Source organism: Mobula birostris, chromosome 13, assembly GCF_030028105.1.
Source record: "Mobula birostris isolate sMobBir1 chromosome 13, sMobBir1.hap1, whole genome shotgun sequence".
Classification (NCBI taxonomy): domain Eukaryota; kingdom Metazoa; phylum Chordata; class Chondrichthyes; order Myliobatiformes; family Myliobatidae; genus Mobula; species Mobula birostris.
The window spans coordinates 46,263,533-46,284,764 of NC_092382.1; the positions used below are offsets into that span (position 1 = coordinate 46,263,533).

The 21,232-nt window shown below is 41.9% G+C and overlaps 1 protein-coding gene across 1 annotated transcript in view; it reads left to right on the top strand.

Moving 5' to 3' along the window:
- LOC140206774 (uncharacterized) overlaps window positions 1-20,809 on the top strand; it is a 59,203-nt gene extending 38,394 nt beyond the window's left edge. Inside the window, exon 3 of the mRNA XM_072274987.1 lies at window positions 19,645-20,809. Coding sequence (XP_072131088.1) covers window positions 19,645-20,352 — 708 coding nt within the window. The 3' untranslated portion in view covers window positions 20,353-20,809. The remainder of the gene's footprint in view (window positions 1-19,644) is intronic.
- The last annotated feature ends 423 nt before the right edge of the window (window positions 20,810-21,232 follow it).

Sequence of the window (21,232 nt, forward strand, 5' to 3'; positions counted from 1 at the left end):
AGCAGAGGAGGACAAAGGGCTTAATTAGGAAGGGGAAAAAAGATTATGAGAGAAAACTGGCAGGGAACATAAAAAACGGACTGTAAAAGCTTTTATAGATATGTAAAAAGGAAAAGACTGGTAAAGACAAATGTAGGTCCCCTGCAGACAGAAACAGGTGAATTGATTATGGGGAGCAAGGACATGGCAGACCAATTGAATAATTACTTTGGTTCTGTCTTCACTAAGGAGGACATAAATAATCTTCCAGAAATAGTAGGGGATAGAGGGTCCAGTGAGATGGAGGAACTGAGCGAACTACATGTTAGTAGGGAAGTGGTGTTAGGTAAATTGAAGGGATTGAAGGCAGATAAATCCCCAGGGCCAGATGGTCTGCATCCCAGAGTGCTTAAGGAAGTAGCCCAAGAAATAGTGGATGCATTAGTGATAATTTTTCAAAACTCGTTAGATTCTGGACTAGTTCCTGAGGATTGGAGGGTGGCTAATGTAACCCCACTTTTTAAAAAAGGAGGGAGAGAGAAACTGGGGAATTATAGACCGGTTAGCCTAACGTCGGTGGTGGGGAAACCGCTGGAGTCAGTTATCAAAGATGTGATAACAGCACATTTGGAAAGCGGTGAAATCATCGGACAAAGTCAGCATGGATTTGTGAAAGGAAAATCATGTCTGACGAATCTCATAGAATTTTTTGAGGATGTAACTAGTAGAATGGATAGGGGAGAACCAGTGGATGTGGTATATTTGGATTTTCAAAAGGCTTTTGACAAGGTCCCACACAGGAGATTAGTGTGCAAACTTAAAGCACACGGTATTGGGGGTAAGGTATTGATGTGGATAGAGAATTGGTTAGCAGACAGGAAGCAAAGAGTGGGAATAAACGGGACCTTTCCAGAATGGCAGGCAGTGACTAGTGGGGTACCGCAAGGCTCAGTGCTGGGACCCCAGTTGTTTACAATATATATTAATGACTTGGCTGAGGGAATTAAATGCAGCATCTCCAAGTTTGCGGATGACACGAAGCTGGGTGGCAGTGTTAGCTGTGAGGAGGATGCTAAGAGGATGCAGAGTGACTTGGATAGGTTGGGTGAGTGGGCAAATTCATGGCAGATGCAATTTAATGTGGATAAGTGTGAAGTTATCCACTTTGGTGGCAAAAATAGGAAAACAGATTATTATCTGAATGGCGGCCGATTAGGAAAAGGGGAGGTGCAACGAGACGTGGGTGTCATTATACACCAGTCATTGAAAGTGGGCATGTAGGTACAGCAGGCGGTGAAAAAGGCGAATGGTATGCTGGCATTCATAGCAAGAGGATTCGAGTACAGGAGCAGGGAGGTACTACTGCAATTGTACAAGGCCTTGGTGAGACCATACCTGGAGTATTGTGTGCAGTTTTGGTCCCCTAATTGAGGAAAGACATCCTTGTCATAGAGGGAGTACAAAGAAGGTTCACCAGATTGATTCCTGGGATGGCAGGACTTTCATATGAAGAAAGACTGGATGAACTGGGCTTGTACTCGTTGGAATTTAGAAGATTGAGGGGGGATCTGATTGAAACGTATAAAATCCTAAAGGGATTGGACAGGCTAGATGCAGGAAGATTGTTCCCGATGTTGGGGAAGTCCAGAACAAGGGGTCACAGTTTGAGGATAAAGGGGAAGCCTTTTAGGACCGAGATTAGGAAAAACTTCTTCATACAGAGAGTGGTGAACCTGTGGAATTCTCTGCCACAGGAAACAGTTGAGGCCAGTTCATTGGCTATATTTAAGAGGGAGTTAGATATGGCCCTTGTGGCTACGGGGATCAGGGGGTATGAAGGGAAGGCTAGGGCAGGGTTCTGAATTGGATGATCAGCCATGATCATAATAAATGGCGGTGCAGGCTCGAAGGGCCGAATGGCCTACTCCTGCACCTATTTTCTATGTTTCTATGTGACAAACTTCCTTCTTCTCCACAACATCATCATGAACAACATCATAACCTTTCAAGTATTTACCTCCAAATGTTAAAACAAAATTCAACAGAGTGGCACATACCTCCTCAGCAGGCCTTTGTCCTGCAAGCAGGGTCAAAGGTTGTGCAACCAATCCAACCTTCACAAGTACTTTATTCAAAAGTCCAGGGACAACACTTTTCCCAATATGTTCAGTAACACTTACCTCACCAATTTTTATCTCATCACTAACTTTTAGAACACTGTCTAACACAAGTTACTGAGAATCCTCAAAGACTGGTACCAAGGTTAACCCCTTATTCACTGAACCAAAGCCATCTGACACAAAAGCTGCATTCCTTTCCAACCAAGTCAGACACCTCAGACCTTAACTGAGCTTCAACACAAGGTTCAGTACCTGTGAATCCACAGGTACTTCAACAACCTGAACACAGGCAATCGGGACGGCTGCCTCTTCTAGGCTGTCAACACTGGTCCCAGTTTCAAATTCAACGTCACCCTGAACCTCCCAGCTACTCTTTGGCAAACTCTCATCTGGAGTAAACTCAACCTCGTGGGTTAATCAATTTGTCTGCTTTCTTAACAGACCCCTGCAGGTTGGTGGCATCCTCTTCATCTAGATATGCCCTTACATCATCAGGAACACAACTTGTAAATTATTCAATCACCGCAAGTTCTTTTGAGCTGTAAAAATAATCAGGGTCCGACACTGGACCTCCCAGCTGCCACATCTCCCTTTCAAACTGTTTCTGTTTTTCTGCCTCTCTGGCCCCATGGATCCTCCACCTTTCTGCTTCATCAGCCTCAAGTTGTTTTAATTTCAATTGCAATTTCAACTGAACCTCAGCCTCAGTAGGTTTCCTTCCAATGAACATATCCCACACATCGTCTTCAAACATTCCTTTGGATATCTGATGTTGTGCTATTAGCCGTCTCTATATCCTGAGGAGACTGAGGTCCTTTAAATCTGCCGGATGATACTGAGGATGTTCTACGAGTCTCTGGTGGCCAGTGCTATCATGTTTGCTGTTGTGTGCTGGGGCAGCAGGCTGAGGGTAGCAGACACCAACAGAATCAACAAACTCATTCGTAAAGCCAGTGATGTTGTGGGGATGGAACTGGACTCTCTGATGGTGGTGTCTGAAAAGAGGATGCTGTCCAAGTTGCATGCTTCTTGGACAATGTCTCCCATCCACTACATAATGTACTGGTTGGGCACAGGAGTACATTCAGCCAGAGACTCATTCCACAGAGATGCAACACAAAGCGTCATAGGAAGTCATTCCTGCCCATGGCCATCAAACTTTACAACTCCTCCCTTGGAGGGTCAGACACCCTGAGCCAATAGGCTGGTCCTGGACTTATTTCCTGGCACAATTTACATACTGCTATTTAACTATTTATGATTTTATTACTATTTATTATTTATGGTGCAACTGTAATGAAAACCAATTTCCCCCGGGATCAATAAAGTATGACTATGACTATGACCATTAACACCTCTATTAACACCTTCCTCATTCTGGTGATCACCTTAACTTTTAACATTTGAGCAATTCCCAACAGCACACCCCTCTTAGCATCATCCAATGCTTCAGGGGTTGGGTCCAACAGAAACCGTCTCAACACTAACGTCCATTTCTGCTGTTATTCCACACAAGCAAATCAAAGAGGGTTTTCCCCAATCAACTCATACAAACCAAACATGCTGCCAAAAAACCATAACATCATCTCAAAGCAGTCCTTGTCCCTCTCTCTCTCTCTTTTAGCAAGGTGTCTGGTGTTCAACACCCCTCTCTCTCTCTTTTCAAAAGCACAGTTCATAGGGGTGATTCAGGACCCCCATCACAATATGAGGAGCATTTGATGGTTCTGGACCTGTGCTCAGTGGAGTTCAGAGGGACGGTGGGGGTGGTGGGGGGGGATGTATGGTTTAGTAAAGCTACCGAATGCTGAAAAGCCTGTACAGTGGACATGGAGAGGATGTTTCCATTAGACGGAGAGTCTGTGATCTGACAGCACAGTCTCAGAATAAAGATGCTTCTCTTTAAAACTGAGATGAGAGGTTTTTTTTTGGCAAAAAGATGTCTGATGTGTGTGCAGGGTTCAGGTTACCAACCATTCCCTCCTTTCCCAGGCGTGTACAATTATGTTTAATCCACCAACATTGGTAAAAACTGTGCAGGAACACAACCCTGCCCCGCTGGGGTGATCCAAAAACCTAGATCGGGGTCTTTCTGGCCCCCCATCTGGGACCGCAGTTTGCGCTCCTCCTCAGAGGCATCCCCGTGAAAAGTATGCACCAGTAGTGGAGTTGGTCCGCGGCCAAGTCTTGCTGTTCTCCCTCTGAGCTGGAGGCTTGTTTCGTCAGGGTCTAGGCAAGGAACCCTAGGCTCTTTGGCTTGAACCCAGGGCAAACCCTGACGGGGATATGGGAACCACCAGTCTTGTCTGTCGCCAAAGGAAATCCGGAACTTCGGCCAGTAATGCCGGCGGTGACTGTAAATGAAACCTCACACTGGCTTCCCCTGGAATTCAACCTGCAGTGGCTGGGTACGTGGATACGTGCGTTCTGTGCCTTCAAACCCAGACAGAGTGATTGTAGCGTCTGATAGCTGGAATCCATTTTCTGATACTATTTCCTGATCGAGAGTGGTTGTGGTATCAATGATAAACAAAATTGGAATTCCAGCAACTTGCAATATTACATTGGGCTTTTCCCGAGGGGTGGTACTCACGGTTCGAAGCATCCTTGCTTGTCAATTTCTAAATGGGTTCTTGTCCCCATCTGTCCCTTGGTAGGTTTTTGTTCCCATTTCTGATCCCCAGATATAGCCCGCTTGCATCCTTCACCCTGCTGAAGATATTCACCTTTAATATTAGTTCTCTTCAGGATTGATTGGGATTTGAAAGTCCTGTCCCAGTAATATGTCAAAGCTCGTCGCATTCGATTTCAGTCATTGTCAGGCCAATCCATATTGTCAGTGAGGCATTAAACTGGGGGGGACGGATTCCCATCATTAAAGGCTTGGTCTCCTGTGAAAGTGCTGTTGCAGGCCACAAATCACTCCCAATAGTCTGGTCCCGATTCCCCAGGCTTGGGTTTGCATTAAAGTACCTTAGTGATGTTTACAGGTTGCCGGAGAGCCCTTTCCAATGCTTGAGTTATCTGGTTTGTCTGTTCATTCTCATTATGGTTTCCCGCCTGTAAATCCTGATAGGTTTGGTATCTCAATTCTGCCTTCCATTTCCGCCCCTCATCAGCTGAGAGAATCATGCAGCAGAGACAGAATAAATCTTGCGGGGTCACTTTGTACATTTCTGTAGTACTGCGGACATACTGAGCAAACTGTGCTGGATTTTCTTTTCTATCTGGGGCCTGATTCATGATCATTATCATTTCCTGAGGCTTCCAGGCTGCATACAGAGGAATCACTGAGGGCTGTCCCTCCTCCTGCTCGTGGACTGGGCAGCATTTGGGTGGGCAATTGTCTCTGTGCAGCCATTAACTCTGGGATTTTATTGGATTCTTCCCTCCCTGTCTCGGAATAATCCTTGGTATTCCCTTTCTGGATCTCAGGGTATAGGGACCTCTCCTCCCCTGTCGCCGCTGTCTTACCCGAGCGGCCACTATATCTGAGTACCCCGAGGATTGGGGTTCAGGGGCACTGGGTGCACTTGGCCCCTGGTAAGGTGGGGGTGTATGATGGGTGCCCACTTCTCATCACGGTGACTGCCCTCAAACAGGGTCGGACTGCCAGACATGGGTTCGGGATCTCTTGTTTCCCTATCAGTTTGAACTTTAGACTGACGTTCCTGCCCTTCCCTCCTATCATGGCCAGCCTTGGTTTGCTTACATTGTTTTTCCTGCTCTTGTTTCCGGTGCCCATCCACCCATTTACACTCCGCTTTTTAGTGTCTCCGAACCTTTGGCGTTCCTTCTGCAGTACATACCTCGATCCCTTTGTCACATGCATTATTCCTCCAACTTGCTAATAATATACTGTTCCACTTTACATCTGCCTTTTCCTTCCATTCCCTTTTTAACAATTTCCACTTCTTTCCACAGTTCTTCTTCCATATCGAATTTACTGCTTGTTCTCATGAGGTAATATCCCAGGTTCCCGCCACCCCCCAGTGGCCACATTTTGTTCCCCATTTTCTTATTCAGCTCTGCACTCAGCATTCACAAATCCTTTTCCTTGTCTGGAAAACTCTCACACATATTGTGTAGGGCTGCTCCTGGCCCACTCGTATCAATCGACTGCAATTGACCCATGTTCTCTTAGTAATTTACCCAGCACAAAGCCTCCTGCTCAATTAACAATCAGATAAATTTACCTGGCTGGCACCTCCTGTCCACTTAATAAATTTACCCGGCTGGCACCTCCTGCTCAGTTGATAAATTTACCCGGTACGTCTACCTCCTGCCCACTTAGTAAAATTTTGCCTACCTTATACGAGTCTCCCGACAGATTTTTTCCCAATCCCGTCAAGGTATGCAATTACCTCCAAAGGAACTAACGGAGAGCGACTAAAGGTAAAATACCTATTGGGCGCCCGGTCAGTCTCTGCAGTCCCCAGAGTGGTCCAGCCACTTACTCAGTCCGTCTGCTTGGCACTCCCTATATTGGGATCCTGTTCGTGATGCCAAATGTGAAAGTTGAATCTGAGTAAAACTCGGGAGACCAGGTTCTTATCGTCACCACAGTTTATTATGCATTCTCCTGCAGGGGTTTGAGATCCAGTTGTCAAAGGGAAGGCACGTAAGCACTGCCACCATCTGACAAGTGGACTGACTTAGTCAGGTTACAGCTATATATGTATATATACACACACACTAACCCCAGACATTACTATTGGAAGATGTTATTTGAACTGGTACACCCACCAAGTCTGTTGGTGCAAAACTTAATTACTTAGATAAGAGAGTTGCTAAATCAAGGCTTTAATTACAGATGGATGCACTGTCCCAGCCTTATCAGTTATTCCCTTTGCAAGGCCCTGACTAAATTACAGACAGATGATCATTCCTATGATTATTCCCATCACTTTGCTATCCAGCCCGATTAAAATTAGTTCCCAAAGATTCAACTCCTCCTATTTTTCTGGACTCCAAAGCGGCATTGGACTATGTTAGCTGTAGTTCGGTTGCAGCCGAGGTTTGAATGGTTTTAGGTCTGGTGAATTATTGTTATTTCAGAAAGAAAAGAAGCTTTCAAGATTTCTGATTTGCTTTTGATGTCCTTTGATCGATGGACCATTTAAAGAAGATGTGAACTTTTTGATGTGACTGATGAATGACATTTCCAAAATCTGTTTGGTTTACTGAGCGAATTAACACAGCGGACAGATTATTAACCAGTTTGATTATTTGTGCCTATCCTCTTTTTTCCATTAACTAAGTTACAGTGTTCATAGTTCATAAGGACTTTTTCTTATATATACACAGTTGGGAGTGCTTAGAAGATAGATAGTTAGTTTTCTCTTCTAAAAACAGATTTTCTTTGGGTGTGTAAGTTAAATGGAAAATGGTGCTGATTTTTCTTCCTTAGAGATTACAAAGACATTCTTCTTTTTGTTTAATTTTATGGTTTTGGCTTTTTTGGAGATTGTTTCTGCATTCCCCAGCTTATTTTTAAGGATTAAGTATAAACATTTTTTTCCCTCTGCAGGGCTTTCCTATTTTAGGGCTGTGTGTTTTTTTCTGTAACTGGGGGGAGGAATTAAGGAAAGCTTTTAAAATCACCATTAAAATGGGCAGCTCGCAAAGTGTGTCTCTGTTTTTACTTCTATGGGGACGCATTTTGACTCTTTTTGTCCGAATTTTGGGCTTTTCAGGGTGATGGGGGACTGGGGTTAGTTTTGAGTTATAAGATTAATTGTAGGATTAATTTTAGTTTTCTTTATTGTATTTTTTTCCCTTTACGGAGTTCCGGAGCATGCATGTTTTGTATATGGTTATACTTATCACCGCCAGTTTTGATTAGCCTGCGCTGGTATGTGTGTAATTATGTGTTAAATAATTTCTTTATTTCGTGGTAGCTAAACAGATAATCATTATAAGTTGGAACGTACGTGTTTGGAATCATCCTATTAAGTGAAAGAAGACTTTTAAAATCATTAATCAATTCCAACCCAATATAATTTTTGTTCAACAAACGCATATCAAGACGGGCAATCAAAATAGTTTTTTTAAAATGTGGAAGGGCCTTCAATTTCACGCTACTTGGCAAAATAAAACAAAGGGAGTATCTAATTTTATTAAATCTAATATTTTATTTATCCAAGAAGACATTGTGTCAGATATTAATGGTAGATTTTTAATTGTTAAAAGAACAATTTGTAATAGAAAAATTGTCCTGGTTGATCTGTGTGGACATAATGTAGATGATCCTCCTTGTTTTTAAAAATGTATTTACTTTATTGCCGGATTTAAATGAATATAGGTTGTTAATATTTGGTGATTTCAACTGTTGTTTAAGTCCTTTGATTGATAAGAGTTCAACCAGTCAGTGGCTTCCGAGTTGTTCTGCATCACTTATTAACTCCTTTTTAATTGATTATTGCCTGGTTGAGGTTTGGAGACATTGCATCCAAATGATAGAGATTATTCTTTTTTTTCACATGTTCATAAAAAAAAATTGAGATTCGATTATTTTATAGCTGATCTCCGATTTCTCTCCAAAGTCCAGAAATGTGAATATGATGCTATCGTTTTCTCAGATAATGTGCCTTTAAACTTAGCTTTTGAATTGAATTATGTCGTTATAGCATATTTGCCTTGGCGTTTTCCAGAAAATTGATTACAAAGTTTGGACTTCGTCAAATTTATTGAGACTGAGGTATTTTTTTTTCTTTTTAATAATATGGGAGATGTGTCAAAATTGATTATATGGGATATATTTAAAGCATACAGTGTTTTGCGTGGTCAGATATCTCCTATTTAGCTAAGCTTAAGAAACAGACAAAAACAGAGATAACATTTCAAAACAAATTAAAAACTTGGGTAATAATTATGCAATCTCTCCTAACAGTGATTTATTCAAACAAAGGGTTGAACTACCATCACAATATAATTTATGATCAACTTATTCCGATGATAGAAATTTGCTTAAATTGAAAAGTCAATTTTATGTGTTTGGAGATAAAAAAAAAATAATAGGCTTTCTTTTTAAATCTTTCTATTGGACAGAATGCAACGTGGACAGAAATTTTCAAGTTCTGTCGAAGTTGCATGCCATCTTGTACAATGTCTCCCATCCACTACATAATGTACTGGGTGGGCACAGGAGTACATTCAGCCAGAGACTCATTCCACCGAGATGCAGCACAGAGCATCATAGGAAGTCATTCCTGCCTGTGGCCAACAAACTTTACAACTCCTCCCTTGGAGGGTCAGACACCCTGAGCCAGTAGGCTGGTCCTGGACTTGTTTCCTGGCACAATTTACATATTACTATTTAACTATTTATGGTTTTATTACTATTTATTATTTATGGTGCAACTGTAATGAAAACCAATTTCCCCCAGGATGAATAAAGTATGACTATGACTACCAAGTTCATAAGCATAATAACAACAGTGATATGAAGTGATTGGAATTACCTTATTGTTAATAAACATATACAAAATACTACAAATAGTACAAGTCTAATAGACTTCCAAACTCTCGATAATGTTAATCATGAAGAAAAAAATAAATAAAAGGAAAAGGATGTGGCAGAGAAGAACCCCAAAAAACAAAAGAGAGCTAAAAAATAGAACTAATTGCTAAACCCCCAAAAAAGCAAACAGAACAAAACAAGGCTGAACCAATATATTAGATCGAATACATTCATTAATGTCGTCAGCTCAGCTCCTCTATTCATATATTCTAAGTTAGTAAAAAGGATTCGGAAAAGGTCAAACTACATCATATGAAAATGTTGAATAAATAGCTTACAAGTCTCTTCAAATTTAACCGAAGGATCAAAAATGACACTTCTGATTTTTTCTAAATTGAAACATGATATAGTTTGGGAAAACCATTGAAATGTAGTCGGGGGGTTGGTCTCTTTCCAATTCAATAAAATGGACCTTCTGGCCATTAATGTAACAAAGGCAACCATCTGACAGGCTGAAGAGGATAAAGGTCTATGTTCCGTCATTGGCCAACAAAAAATTGCTGTAATAGGATGGGGTTGTAAATAAAAATGCAAAACTTTTGAAATAATATCAAAAATAGCTTTCCAGAATTTTTCCAAGAGAGGGCAGGACCATAACATATGAGTCAAAGAAGCCACCTCAAAGTGACATCTGTCACAAATAGGATTTATATGGGAGTAAAAATGAGCTAGTTTAACTTTAGAGATGTGGGCCCTATGCACTGCCTTAAATTGTATCATCATATAGTTAGCCCATATAGAGGAAGATAAATAGGTAAGTGAAGTTGAAGTTCCCTTTCCCATTCATTTTTAAATTTATCAGATCTACCTGGCTGTATTTTCATAATTATGTCATAAATAGTTGCTATTAATCCCTTCTGATAAGGATTTAAACCGAAAATGTTGTCGGTGATATCAGTAGAGTGTGAAATCGGAAAGGTAGGCGTCATTGCTAATAATAGTCATAATGAGATGATAATAATCAGCTGTTAGCATCTCAAATAAAAGCAGCTACAGCCAAAAGACACACTTTAAAAATTCAGAAGAGAGATGGTAGTTTATCATGTAATTATGAAGACATTAATACAAATTTTCAAGACTTTTACATTGACGTTTATAAATCTCAGTTTTCAGTTGATCCTTCTAAAATGAATGCCTGTTTACAAAAGATCAATTTTTCTCAAATTTCTGTTGATGATCAACAAACTCTTGATGTTCCTATCACTGAAAATGAAATTCAAAAAGCTTTTTTTTTCCAATGCAATCTGGTAAAGCTCCTGGACTGGATGGTTATTCTGTAGGATATTATATAAAAGAATGAAAAATTGCTTTCTCCATATTTGTTGGAAATGCTTAAAGATTCTTTTTTGATAGGAGAGTTACCTCCCACATTTTATGAAGCTTCTATTTCTTCAATTCTTAAGAAAGATAAAGACCCTACACACTGTGCTTCATATAGACCTATTTCATTATTAAGAAAGGATGCTAAAGTTCTTTCAAAAATAATGGCTAATAGGCTGGAGAATATACCAGCTAGAATGATCTCTTAGGACCAAACAGGTTTTGTAAAGGGCCGTTATTCCTTCTCTAACACTTGGAGACTGTTAAATGTTATATATTCATCCTTTTCTAAGACTCCCCAAATGCATTGTCTCTCTCGATGCTGAAAAGGCATTTGACAGAGTTGAATGGAAAACTTATTTAACGTTTTGGAGAAATACAGCTTTGGTATTAATTTTAATAAGTGGATTAGAATGATATCTGAAAGCCTTATTGCTACACTTATTACCAATAATTGCAGATCTCCTTTTTCTCGGCTTTCGCAAGGTACGAGACAAGGATGTCCACTAAGTCCCCTGTTATTTAATTTGGTGCTGGAACCCTTGGCTATTGCACTTTGTGAAGCTAAAGATATCCATGGGATTTTCATAAATAGGACTATTCATAAGATCTCCCTTTATGCTGACAATCTCTTAGCTTATATGTCAAATCCTGAAGAATACGTTCCTAGTTTATTGAAACTATTAAACGAATTTGGAAAGTTTTCAAGATATAAATTAAACCTTTATAAAAGTGAATTATTTCCTCTAAATGATTCTGCTTCTATATATGATGACATTCCTTTTAAAGTTTGTAGATGGAATCCACTTACACTTTTGTTAGCCGGCCGAATTCATGCAGTTAAAATGATGATTTTACGAAAATTTTTATATGTATTTCAAAATATCCCTTTTTTAAACTAAGAAGCTTTTTGATCAGGTTAACTCTATTATTTCATCTTTTGTTTGGAATTGTCATAAGGTGGTGGCTGGGAACGGACCCAAGTGCAAGACACAGACACTGAAGTACTAGGGACAGGACTAGGATACAGGGTGAGGGCTAGGACATTGACACAAAAACCAGGAACCCAGAACAGGACTGGACAAGAGAGCTAGGAGCCCGGGCTTGGACTCCGAGCCAGAGACTGGAGAAGGATCCAGAACCTGGGTCTTGCCTCTGGCTCGGACCCCACAAGTAGGCAAGGACGGTACTTGGCTGGCAGGCAGGACGAGGCTGGAGTCTTCAGGCTTGAGGTGAGGCAAGGCTGGAGGCTGGAGACTTGAGGCGAGGCTGGAGGCTGGAGACTTGAGGTGAGGCTGGAGGCTGGAGACTTGAGGCGAGGCTGGAGGCTGGAGACTTGAGGTGAGGCTCGAGGCTTGGGGTTTTGAAGCTCCTCCTGGGCAGGGCGCGGATCACCACCCAACAGAGGCAAGGGATAGGAAGGGACAGAACCAACCGTAGGGTAATGGCAATACGGCCTGGCTTACCCGACGGAGGCAAGGGATAGGAAAGGATAGATCCAACCATAGGGTAACGACAATACAGCCTGGCTTACCCAACGGAGGCTAGGGACAGGAAGGGACAGAGCCAACCGCAGGGTAATGGCAAGACGGCCTGACTTACCCAGCAGAGGCAAGGGACAGGAAGGCAGCTAGGTGCAGGGTGGCTCCAAGACTACAGGCGAGGCGAGGCGAGAGTTACCGGCAAGACAAGGCAGGGCTTCAGGCGTGGAAACAGAAGGCAGGGGCAAGGGTACAAGGAGTAAGGACAAGAATATCTGGCAGCCATGCCCTGGTCTCTGGAGGTATTAATGTAGCCAGCCCCAACGAGAAATAGCTGCCTCAATTAGTGCTCAACAGGAACAGAAACAGGGTAGACAGGAAAACCTGGAGCAAGGGTTGATGGACCGGACCATTAACCGGAATGTAGACTTCACGGTCCGGACCATGACAGGAAAAATAAAAGACTAAGAATTGATATATATCATTTACAAAAATTAAAAGAGGATGGAGGTCTTGCTCTGCCTAATTTAAGAATGTATTATTGGGCTGTTAATATACATTATATGTGTTTTTCGTTAAATTGGACTTATAAAAATGAACGATCACCTTGGGTTGATTTGGAATTGAAAGCTGTGAAACAGTTTCATTTAACCTCATTATTAGGACCTTCTATACCTGTACAACTGGCCAAAATTGCTGAATTAAATTTATATCCTGTGATTAAGCAGTCATTACGAATTTGGTTCCAGTTTCGTAATTTTTTTTGATCTCAAAAAATTTAAACTTTTTAGTTTATTGAAATTATTTATTTAAACCTTCATTAAGAGATCCTACCTTTCTTCTTTGGAGGAATAAAGGAGTTTATTGCTTCATTCATCTGTTCCAAGATGGCCGATTGATGTCTTTTGAGAGTTTAGCAACTAAATACTCTCTCTTGTATTCACATTTCCTGCAATATCTTTAGGTCTGTCTCTTTTACAAGAATATTTAAGTAATTTTCCATATATACAGGATTCTGTCCTGTTATATTTTATTTCAAAAATGAGCCCTTTTGTGAAAGGTTTTATTGGGAAAATTTATAATTTATTGTTACAACAGCATAATTACCCTTCACTTTAGATTAAGCAAGATTGGAAGACAGAGCTTAACATGACCTTGATAACAGAGGATTGATTGCGGATTTTGAAGTTGGTTAACTCTTCTTCGATTTGTGCCAGTCACTCTTTAATTCAATTTAAAATTGTACATCATTACTATTTGACAAAGGAGAGACTGTCAAAAATGTTTCTGAATGTTGATAGTCAGTGTGATAGATGTAAAACTGAGACAGCTATATTGACACACATGTTTTGGTCGTGTTCTGTATTGAAACATTTTTGGAAATCTATTTTCTCGACAATTTCTAAAGTTTTAAAAATTAATTTATAACCTCATAAATTGACAGTTTTGTTTGGTATAACCCCTCAATGTATTCAGGGTATTTCTCTATCAGACCAACATGTAATTGCATTTGTGACATGATTGGCCAGAAGGGCTATTTTGTTGAAATGGAAAGATGCTTCTGCTCCTACTTTGATAAAATGGTTCTCTCAGGTGATGCTATGTCTTAGTTTGGAGAAAATCAGAAGTCAAACTTTTGATCCTCGATCTTTAATAATAATTTTGTTGATCTTTAATAATAATTACTAAAAAAGATTTTAAAAATGAAAATCAGTTATTCCCTTTGCAAGGCCCTGACTTAATTACAGGCAGATGTTCATTCCTGTCCTTATCAGCGAGTAGTCCTCTCTGTACTCAAACGAGGGTACAATGTACAATGTTATCAGCTCTCAGTCTGTCTCTCTGCAAGCCGCAGAGAACTGGTAATGAGCCTGTCTTAGCTAACTGCTGATGACAGAGTTTACTTCAGTTCAAACGTTCCTATTCAGTCCCAATTATCCTTTTAACCAGAGGTTACATAGGTTCAAAATGATTTTTTATATATATCCTCAATTTCTCAGGAGGGTTCAGGGGAAATATTTATGTCCAATATAGAAACTGGTGTTACCTGTGTGTATTGTGGCGATGCAGAAGTTGCTGGAGAATTTGCAAGTGGGAAGAAGTGGAGTGACATTTGGAAATCTGACTTATAGAAGCGCAATTTAGCAAGCAAAGTACATGTGGAAAATGTGCAAAAGCTCTGGTGAGAAAATCCTTCATTACCCGTTACAGGCCTGCTACATAGGTTGTGTGAGAGCGCAGATGAACTCGATCGATCCCAGAGAAGATCAAAGTTCTTATCGACAGCTGTTAAAATTAATACCTCTCTATATAAAATTCACTGTGCACATGTTATCGCTGGGTATAAAAATGCACAGTACAAGATTTATATGCACACTGGTCATTACAAATTAGAAGGGACATTGGTGGGAAGGTGGGGAGACCTCCAGTGCCCCTGATGCCCTCACCTACAAGATATGCATCCAGCTGCAGCTTGTAACCCTGCACTTTAAGGAGTTACAACATGAAATGGATGAATTCCGGATCATCCAGGAGTTGGAGGAGGTGAGAGATATGACATGAAGAGAGGTGAGTTACACCTAAGGTGCAGGACACAGGAAACTGGGTGAGAGTCAGGAAGGGGAAAGAGTTTAAATAGCCATTACAGAGCACTCTTGTTGCTATCCCGCACAACAGCAGGTGGACCACTTAGGAAACTGTTGGGGGGATTACCTGGCAGAGGAAAGTCAAAGGGATGAGAGGGGATTTGTTCGTTAGGGGAACAGAACAAAAGGGGAATAATATCCTAGTGGTAAGGATTGTGGGGGGAAGGGTGATGTGGTTAAAGTAAGTTGAAGTGGGAATGGCAGAACAGATAGTGGAGAGAGTGAATTGAATTGACTTTATTACATACATCCTTCACATACACAAGGAGTAGAAATCTTTATGTTACGTCTCTGTCTAAATGTGCATTATGTAATTTATACTACAAACCCCATTTCCAGAAAAGTTGGAATATTTTCCAAAATACAATAGAATCAAAAATCTGTGATATGTTAATTCATGTGAGCCTTTATTTAACTGACAAAAGTATAAAGAAAAGATTTTCAATAGTTTTACTGACCAACTTAATTGTATTTTGTAAACATACACAAATTTAGAATTTGATGGCTGCAACACACTCAACAAAAGTTGGGACAGAGGCATGTGTACCATTGTCTTACATCACCTTTCCTTTTAATAACACTTTTTAATCGTTTTAGAAATGAGGATACTGATTGTAGTAGATTTGCAATTGGAAATTTTGTCCATTCTTGCTTGATATAAGACTTCAGCTGCTCAGCAGTCCGTGGTCTCCGTTGTCTGATTATCCTCTTCATGATGCGTCATACATTTTCAATAGGAGATAGATCTGGACTGGCAGCAGGCCAGTCAAGCACACACACTCTGTGTCTACAAAGCCACGCTGTTGTAGCCCGTGCAGAATGTGGTCTGGCATTGTCCTTCTGAAATAAGCATGGACGTCCCGGGAAGAGACGTCGCCTTGATGGCAACATATGTCTCTCTAAAATCCTAATATACGCCTCAGAGTCAATGGTACCTTCACATACGTGCAACTCACCCATGCCGTGGGCACTGATGCACCCCCATACCATCACAGATGCTGGCTTTTGCACCTTTCGTTGATAACAATCCCAATGGTCATTTTCACCTTTGGCACGGAGAACTCGAAGCCCGTTTTTTCTGAAAACTAGCTGAAATGTGGACTCATCTGACCACAGCAGACTGTTCCACAGTCTTTCATTCCATCTGAGATGAGCTCGGGCCCAGAGAACTCGCCGGCGTTTCTGCACAGAGTTGATGTATGGCTTCCTCCTTGCGTAATACAGTTTCAAGTTGCATTTCTGGATGCAGCGACGGACTGTGTTGAGTGACAATGGTTTTCCGAAGTACTCCCGAGCCCAGGTGGCTATAATTGTCACAGTAGCATGACTTTTCTGTGCACTTTTCAATCTTATTTTAACTCTGTCCCAACTTTTGTTGAGTGTGTTGCAGCCATCAAATTCTAAATTTGTGTATATTTACAAAATACAATTAAGTTGATCAGTAAAACTATTGAAAATCTTTTCTTTGTACTTTTGTCAGTTAAATAAAGGTTCACATGAATTAACATATCACAGATTTTTGTTTTTATTGCATTTTGGAAAATATCCCAACTTTTCTGGAAATGGGGTTTGTAATTTATAATAAATAGTTTGTACATAGGACAGTCAATATAACATAGAAATGCAATTGTATCAGCATGGATTAATCAGTCTGATGGCCTGCTAGAAGATGATGTCCCAGAGCCTGTTGGTCTTTTTGCTGTGGTACTGTTTCCTGGATGGTAGCAGCAGGAACAGTTTGTGGTTGTGATGAATTGGGTCCTCAATAACCTTCGGGCCCTTTTAACACACCTGTCTCTAAGAATGCCCTGAATAGTGGGAAGTTCAAATCTACAAATGCGCTGGGCTGTCTGCACCACTCTCTGCCAGGTCCTGCGATTAAGAGAAGTACAGTTCCCATAAAAGGCAGTGATGCAGCCAGTCAGGATGCTCTCAATTGTGTTCCTGTAGAAAGTCCTTAGGATTTGGGGCACCATCCCAAACTTCAACTGTCTGAGGTGAAAGAGGTGCTGTTGTGTTTCTTTCACAACTCAGCTGGTATGTACAGACCATGTGATATCCTTGTTGATGTTTATGCCGAGGAACTTAAAGCTGTTCACCCTCTCAACCTCAGATCCAGTGATGTCAATAGGGGTTAGCCTGTCTCCATTCCTCCGTCCACAATCAGCTCCTTTGTTTTTGTGACTATGAGGGAGACGTTGTTTTCTTGACACCAGTCAGATGTTGTTCAGACCTCAGATAGAGTCAGCAATCAAATGGTTGAGCATGGTGCGATGAATGTGCTGAGCTGTGTATATCACAATGCAGGAAACATCATAGGAAAGCTAGATGAGCTCAGGACAGGGAATTATGATATTGTAGCCATTATTGGAACTTGATTGCACCCAACAATCTGAGGGATGTAGAGGAACACATTTGTAGAGAGATCGTAGACCATGCCAAGAAACAAAGATTAATTCAGAAAGTGATTTTAACTTTCCATATATTGACTGAGACTCCCATTCTGTAAAAGGACTAGATGGGGTAGAGTTTGTCAAGTGTGCCCTTAATCAATACGTAGAATTCCTAATGTAGAAGTGTGTGTGCAATAAGCTATTAGGGAATGATCCAGGGCTGGTGACAGAAATTAGTGATAATAATGTCATGAAATTCAAAGTAAATAAGGAAAAAGAGAAGTCTGGTCCATGGGGTGAGATTCTAAATCGGAGAAAGGTCAATTTTGATGGTATCAGATTGTTTTGGACAGGCTTTTTTCTGCAAGGAAGCACTTGGTAAGTGGGAGGCCTTCACCAGGGAAATTTTGAGGGTGTAGAGTTTGTATGTGCCTGCCAAAATAAAAGTTGAAAGGTGACTGGTGCAGGGGACCTTGGTTTTCAAGAGATAATGAGGCCTGGGACATTTCTTCCCCAATGCCTCAGACTTTTGGGTACCCAGACTCATTAATGACTACAATATCATAATTCCACGCCCTGAGCTCATATGACTTTTTTTTAGTCATCTTCTGTTAGCTTCTAAAAAAATCCCAATAGTTTTTGCTCTTTTGTTTCCCCTCTCTTTGGCTTTTATGTTGATGTTGGCTTCTCATTTCAGCCACGGTTGTGTCCTCCTGCCTTTCCAATGCTTCCATTTCTTTGGGATGTATCTATCACTCAGCTCCAGAATTGCTCCCAGAAACTCCAGCCACTGCTGCTCCTTTGTCACTCCGACCGTATCCCTTCCAAACAAGTTTGACCAGCTTCTCTATCATAGAAACATGGAGTAGTTCAGTACGGAAACAGCCTATTTGGCCCATCTAGTCAATGCCGAAAAACATTTAAGCTGTCTAATGCAACCACCTGCACCTGGACCATTGCCCTCCATTCACCTACCATCCAGGATCCCATCCAAACTTCTTCTAAATGGTGAAACCGAGCTCATATTCAACTCTTGTGCTGTCATCTCATTCCACACTCTCACGACGATTTCAGTAAAGAGCTTTGCCAAATGTTCCCGTTAAATTTTCCCCTTCCCCACTTACGCATGACTTCTGGTTGTCATCCCACCCAAACTCAGTGGAAAAAGCTGCTTGCATTTACCCTGTCTATACCCTCATAATTTTGTAGACTTCTAACAAATCCTCAAAATAATGTGTAATTTCCTTTTTTAGGTGTATAAGATGATGAGGGGCATTGATGGTGTGGATAGCAAGAGGTGTTTTTCCCAGGGCTGAAATGGCTAACACGAGGGGGCATAGTTTTAAGGTGTTTGGAAATAGATACCGAGGGGATGTCAGGGGTAAGTTTTTTACCCAGAGAGTGGTGGGTACATGCAATACACTGCCGGCTATTTGTGTGTGTGTGTTTCAGTTACTGTGGGGCCAGGCACCCATACAGCTCAGTGGGAACAGGGAATAATACCAATGGAGAGAGTCAAACTGAGCCAGGTCACAGATTGGAGATGGCAGAAATGCCCCATTCCTAATGAGACAGGGAGACTATCAGAGAATTTGATGGTCATTCCAGATACCAGCACTGTGCCCAGTTAGAAGATGATTTCTCTCTCCAACTTGGGTTGAACTTCACTGTAACAGTGTGATGTCAGTTCACGCCTTAGCAACTGAAGTGATCTCATCTGAAATGTCCTTCACCCATTGATGGATTTTGTAAATCTTTTCATAGGTTAAAAATGGCAAGGAATTTGTCTACGAGAATCTTGAGAATAACACGCCAGTTTTGCTGTCTCAGCCCAGATATTTAAGAAGTGGAGCAAGGGATTCACTCAATCATCCTTCCTGCTCAGACTGTGGGGAGGGATTCACTCGATCATCTGACCGACTGGCACGCCCGTTATTTTACACATGGGGAGAGGCCGTTCATCTACTCAGACAGTGGGAATGGATTCACTCAGTCATCTCAACTGAAGGTACATCAGCAAGTTCACACTGGATAAGGCCATTCACCTGTTCTGTGTGTGAGAAGGGATTCAGTTGGTCATCCCGCCCATGGACACACCAGTCAGTTCACACTGGACAAAGGCTGGTCATCTGCTGAATTTGTGGGGAATGATTCACTCGGTCACCTGACCTAATGGCTCACCAGCGAGTTCACACCGGGGAGCGGCCTTTCACCTGTTCAGACTGTGGTAAAGGATTCACTCGATCATCCACCCTAATGGCACACCAGCGAGTTCACACTGGAGAGCGGCCATTCACCTGCTCAGACTGTGGGAAGGGATTCACTCAGTCATCTACACTGAAGGAACATCAGCGAGTTCACACTGGAGGGAGGCCGTTCACTTGTTCAGACTGTGGGAAGGGATTCACTAGGTCATCTAAACTGAAGGTACATCAGAGACTTCACACTGGAGAGAGGCCATTCACCTGCTCAGACTGCGGGAAGGGATTCACTCAGTCATCTGACGTACTGGTACACCAGTCAGTTCACACTGAGGAGAGGCCGTTCACCTGCTCAGACTGCGGGAAGGGATTCACTCGGTCATCCGAACTACTGGTACACCAGTCAGTTCACACTGGGGAGAAGCCGTTCAACTGCTCAGTTTGTGGGAAGAGATTCAGTCGGTCATCCACTCTTCAGAGACACCAGCGAGTTCACACTGGGGAGAAGCCATTCAACTGCTCAGTCTGTGGGAAGAGATTCACTCAGTCATCCCATCTACTGAGTCATCAGCGAGTTCACACTGGGGAGAAACCGTTCACCTGCTCAGAATGTGGGAAGGGGTTCACTCGGTCATCCCAACTACTGGCACACCAGTCAGTTCATACGGGAGCAGCCGTTCACCGGCTGTGAATGTGGGAAAGGAATCATGTGATCATCTCATCTGCAGAGACACCAGTGAGTTCACACCAGGTAGAGGCCATTCACCTGCTCAGACACTGGGAAGAGTTTCTCTCAGCCTTCTCAATCAAACGTGCATCATTGAGTTCACACTGGGAGAGACGGTTCACCTGCTGTGAATGTGGGAGGGGCTTCCCTCAGTAATCTAACCTTGTGACACACTACCGAGTTCACACTGGGGAGAAAGTTTCAATAAGCTGCATGCTGGATATTTATCCATCACCGTTGCTGAATGCAATTTCGAGAGTGTCGGTGCTGAACTCTGCAATTATTGCTGCTGCTCGCCACACCCAGTTCTGCACCCTGGTCACTGGGCATGGGAGAAATTTCTTCTGCTGCATATTCACCTTTAATGGGACTGGAGTTTAATATTCTGGATCTGAGACAAATAAATCAGTTCTATTTTGAACTCTGTCTCCGGTACTTAGTGAATTTATAACACACCTAGTGTACAGTAGACAGTCAACTCAGGCTGGCTGGACTCTGCCAGTGATTCTGTTCCATGACAGTCCTTTTGAATCCTCCCCTGTTGTTCACCTCTCGCTCTCCCTGTGGTGATGGGTTCCAAATAGTCTCCACTCTGTGGGTGAAGAGGTTTCCCTTGAATTCTCTGCAGACTGAAGTAGTCAAGTTGACTGCAATTCTGTCTGACATGCTCTTCTCCCCTCAAATCTCTGGGCTGAAGAAGAATGACATTGGTAGTTAACCTCCTCATTCATGGCTGATTTCCACATTATGGGTCATGTTCCCTGCTTCTGAAGAGTTAACATAGAAGCATAGAAAACCTACAGCAGAATAGAGTCCCTTCAGCCCACAAACTTGTGCTGAACAT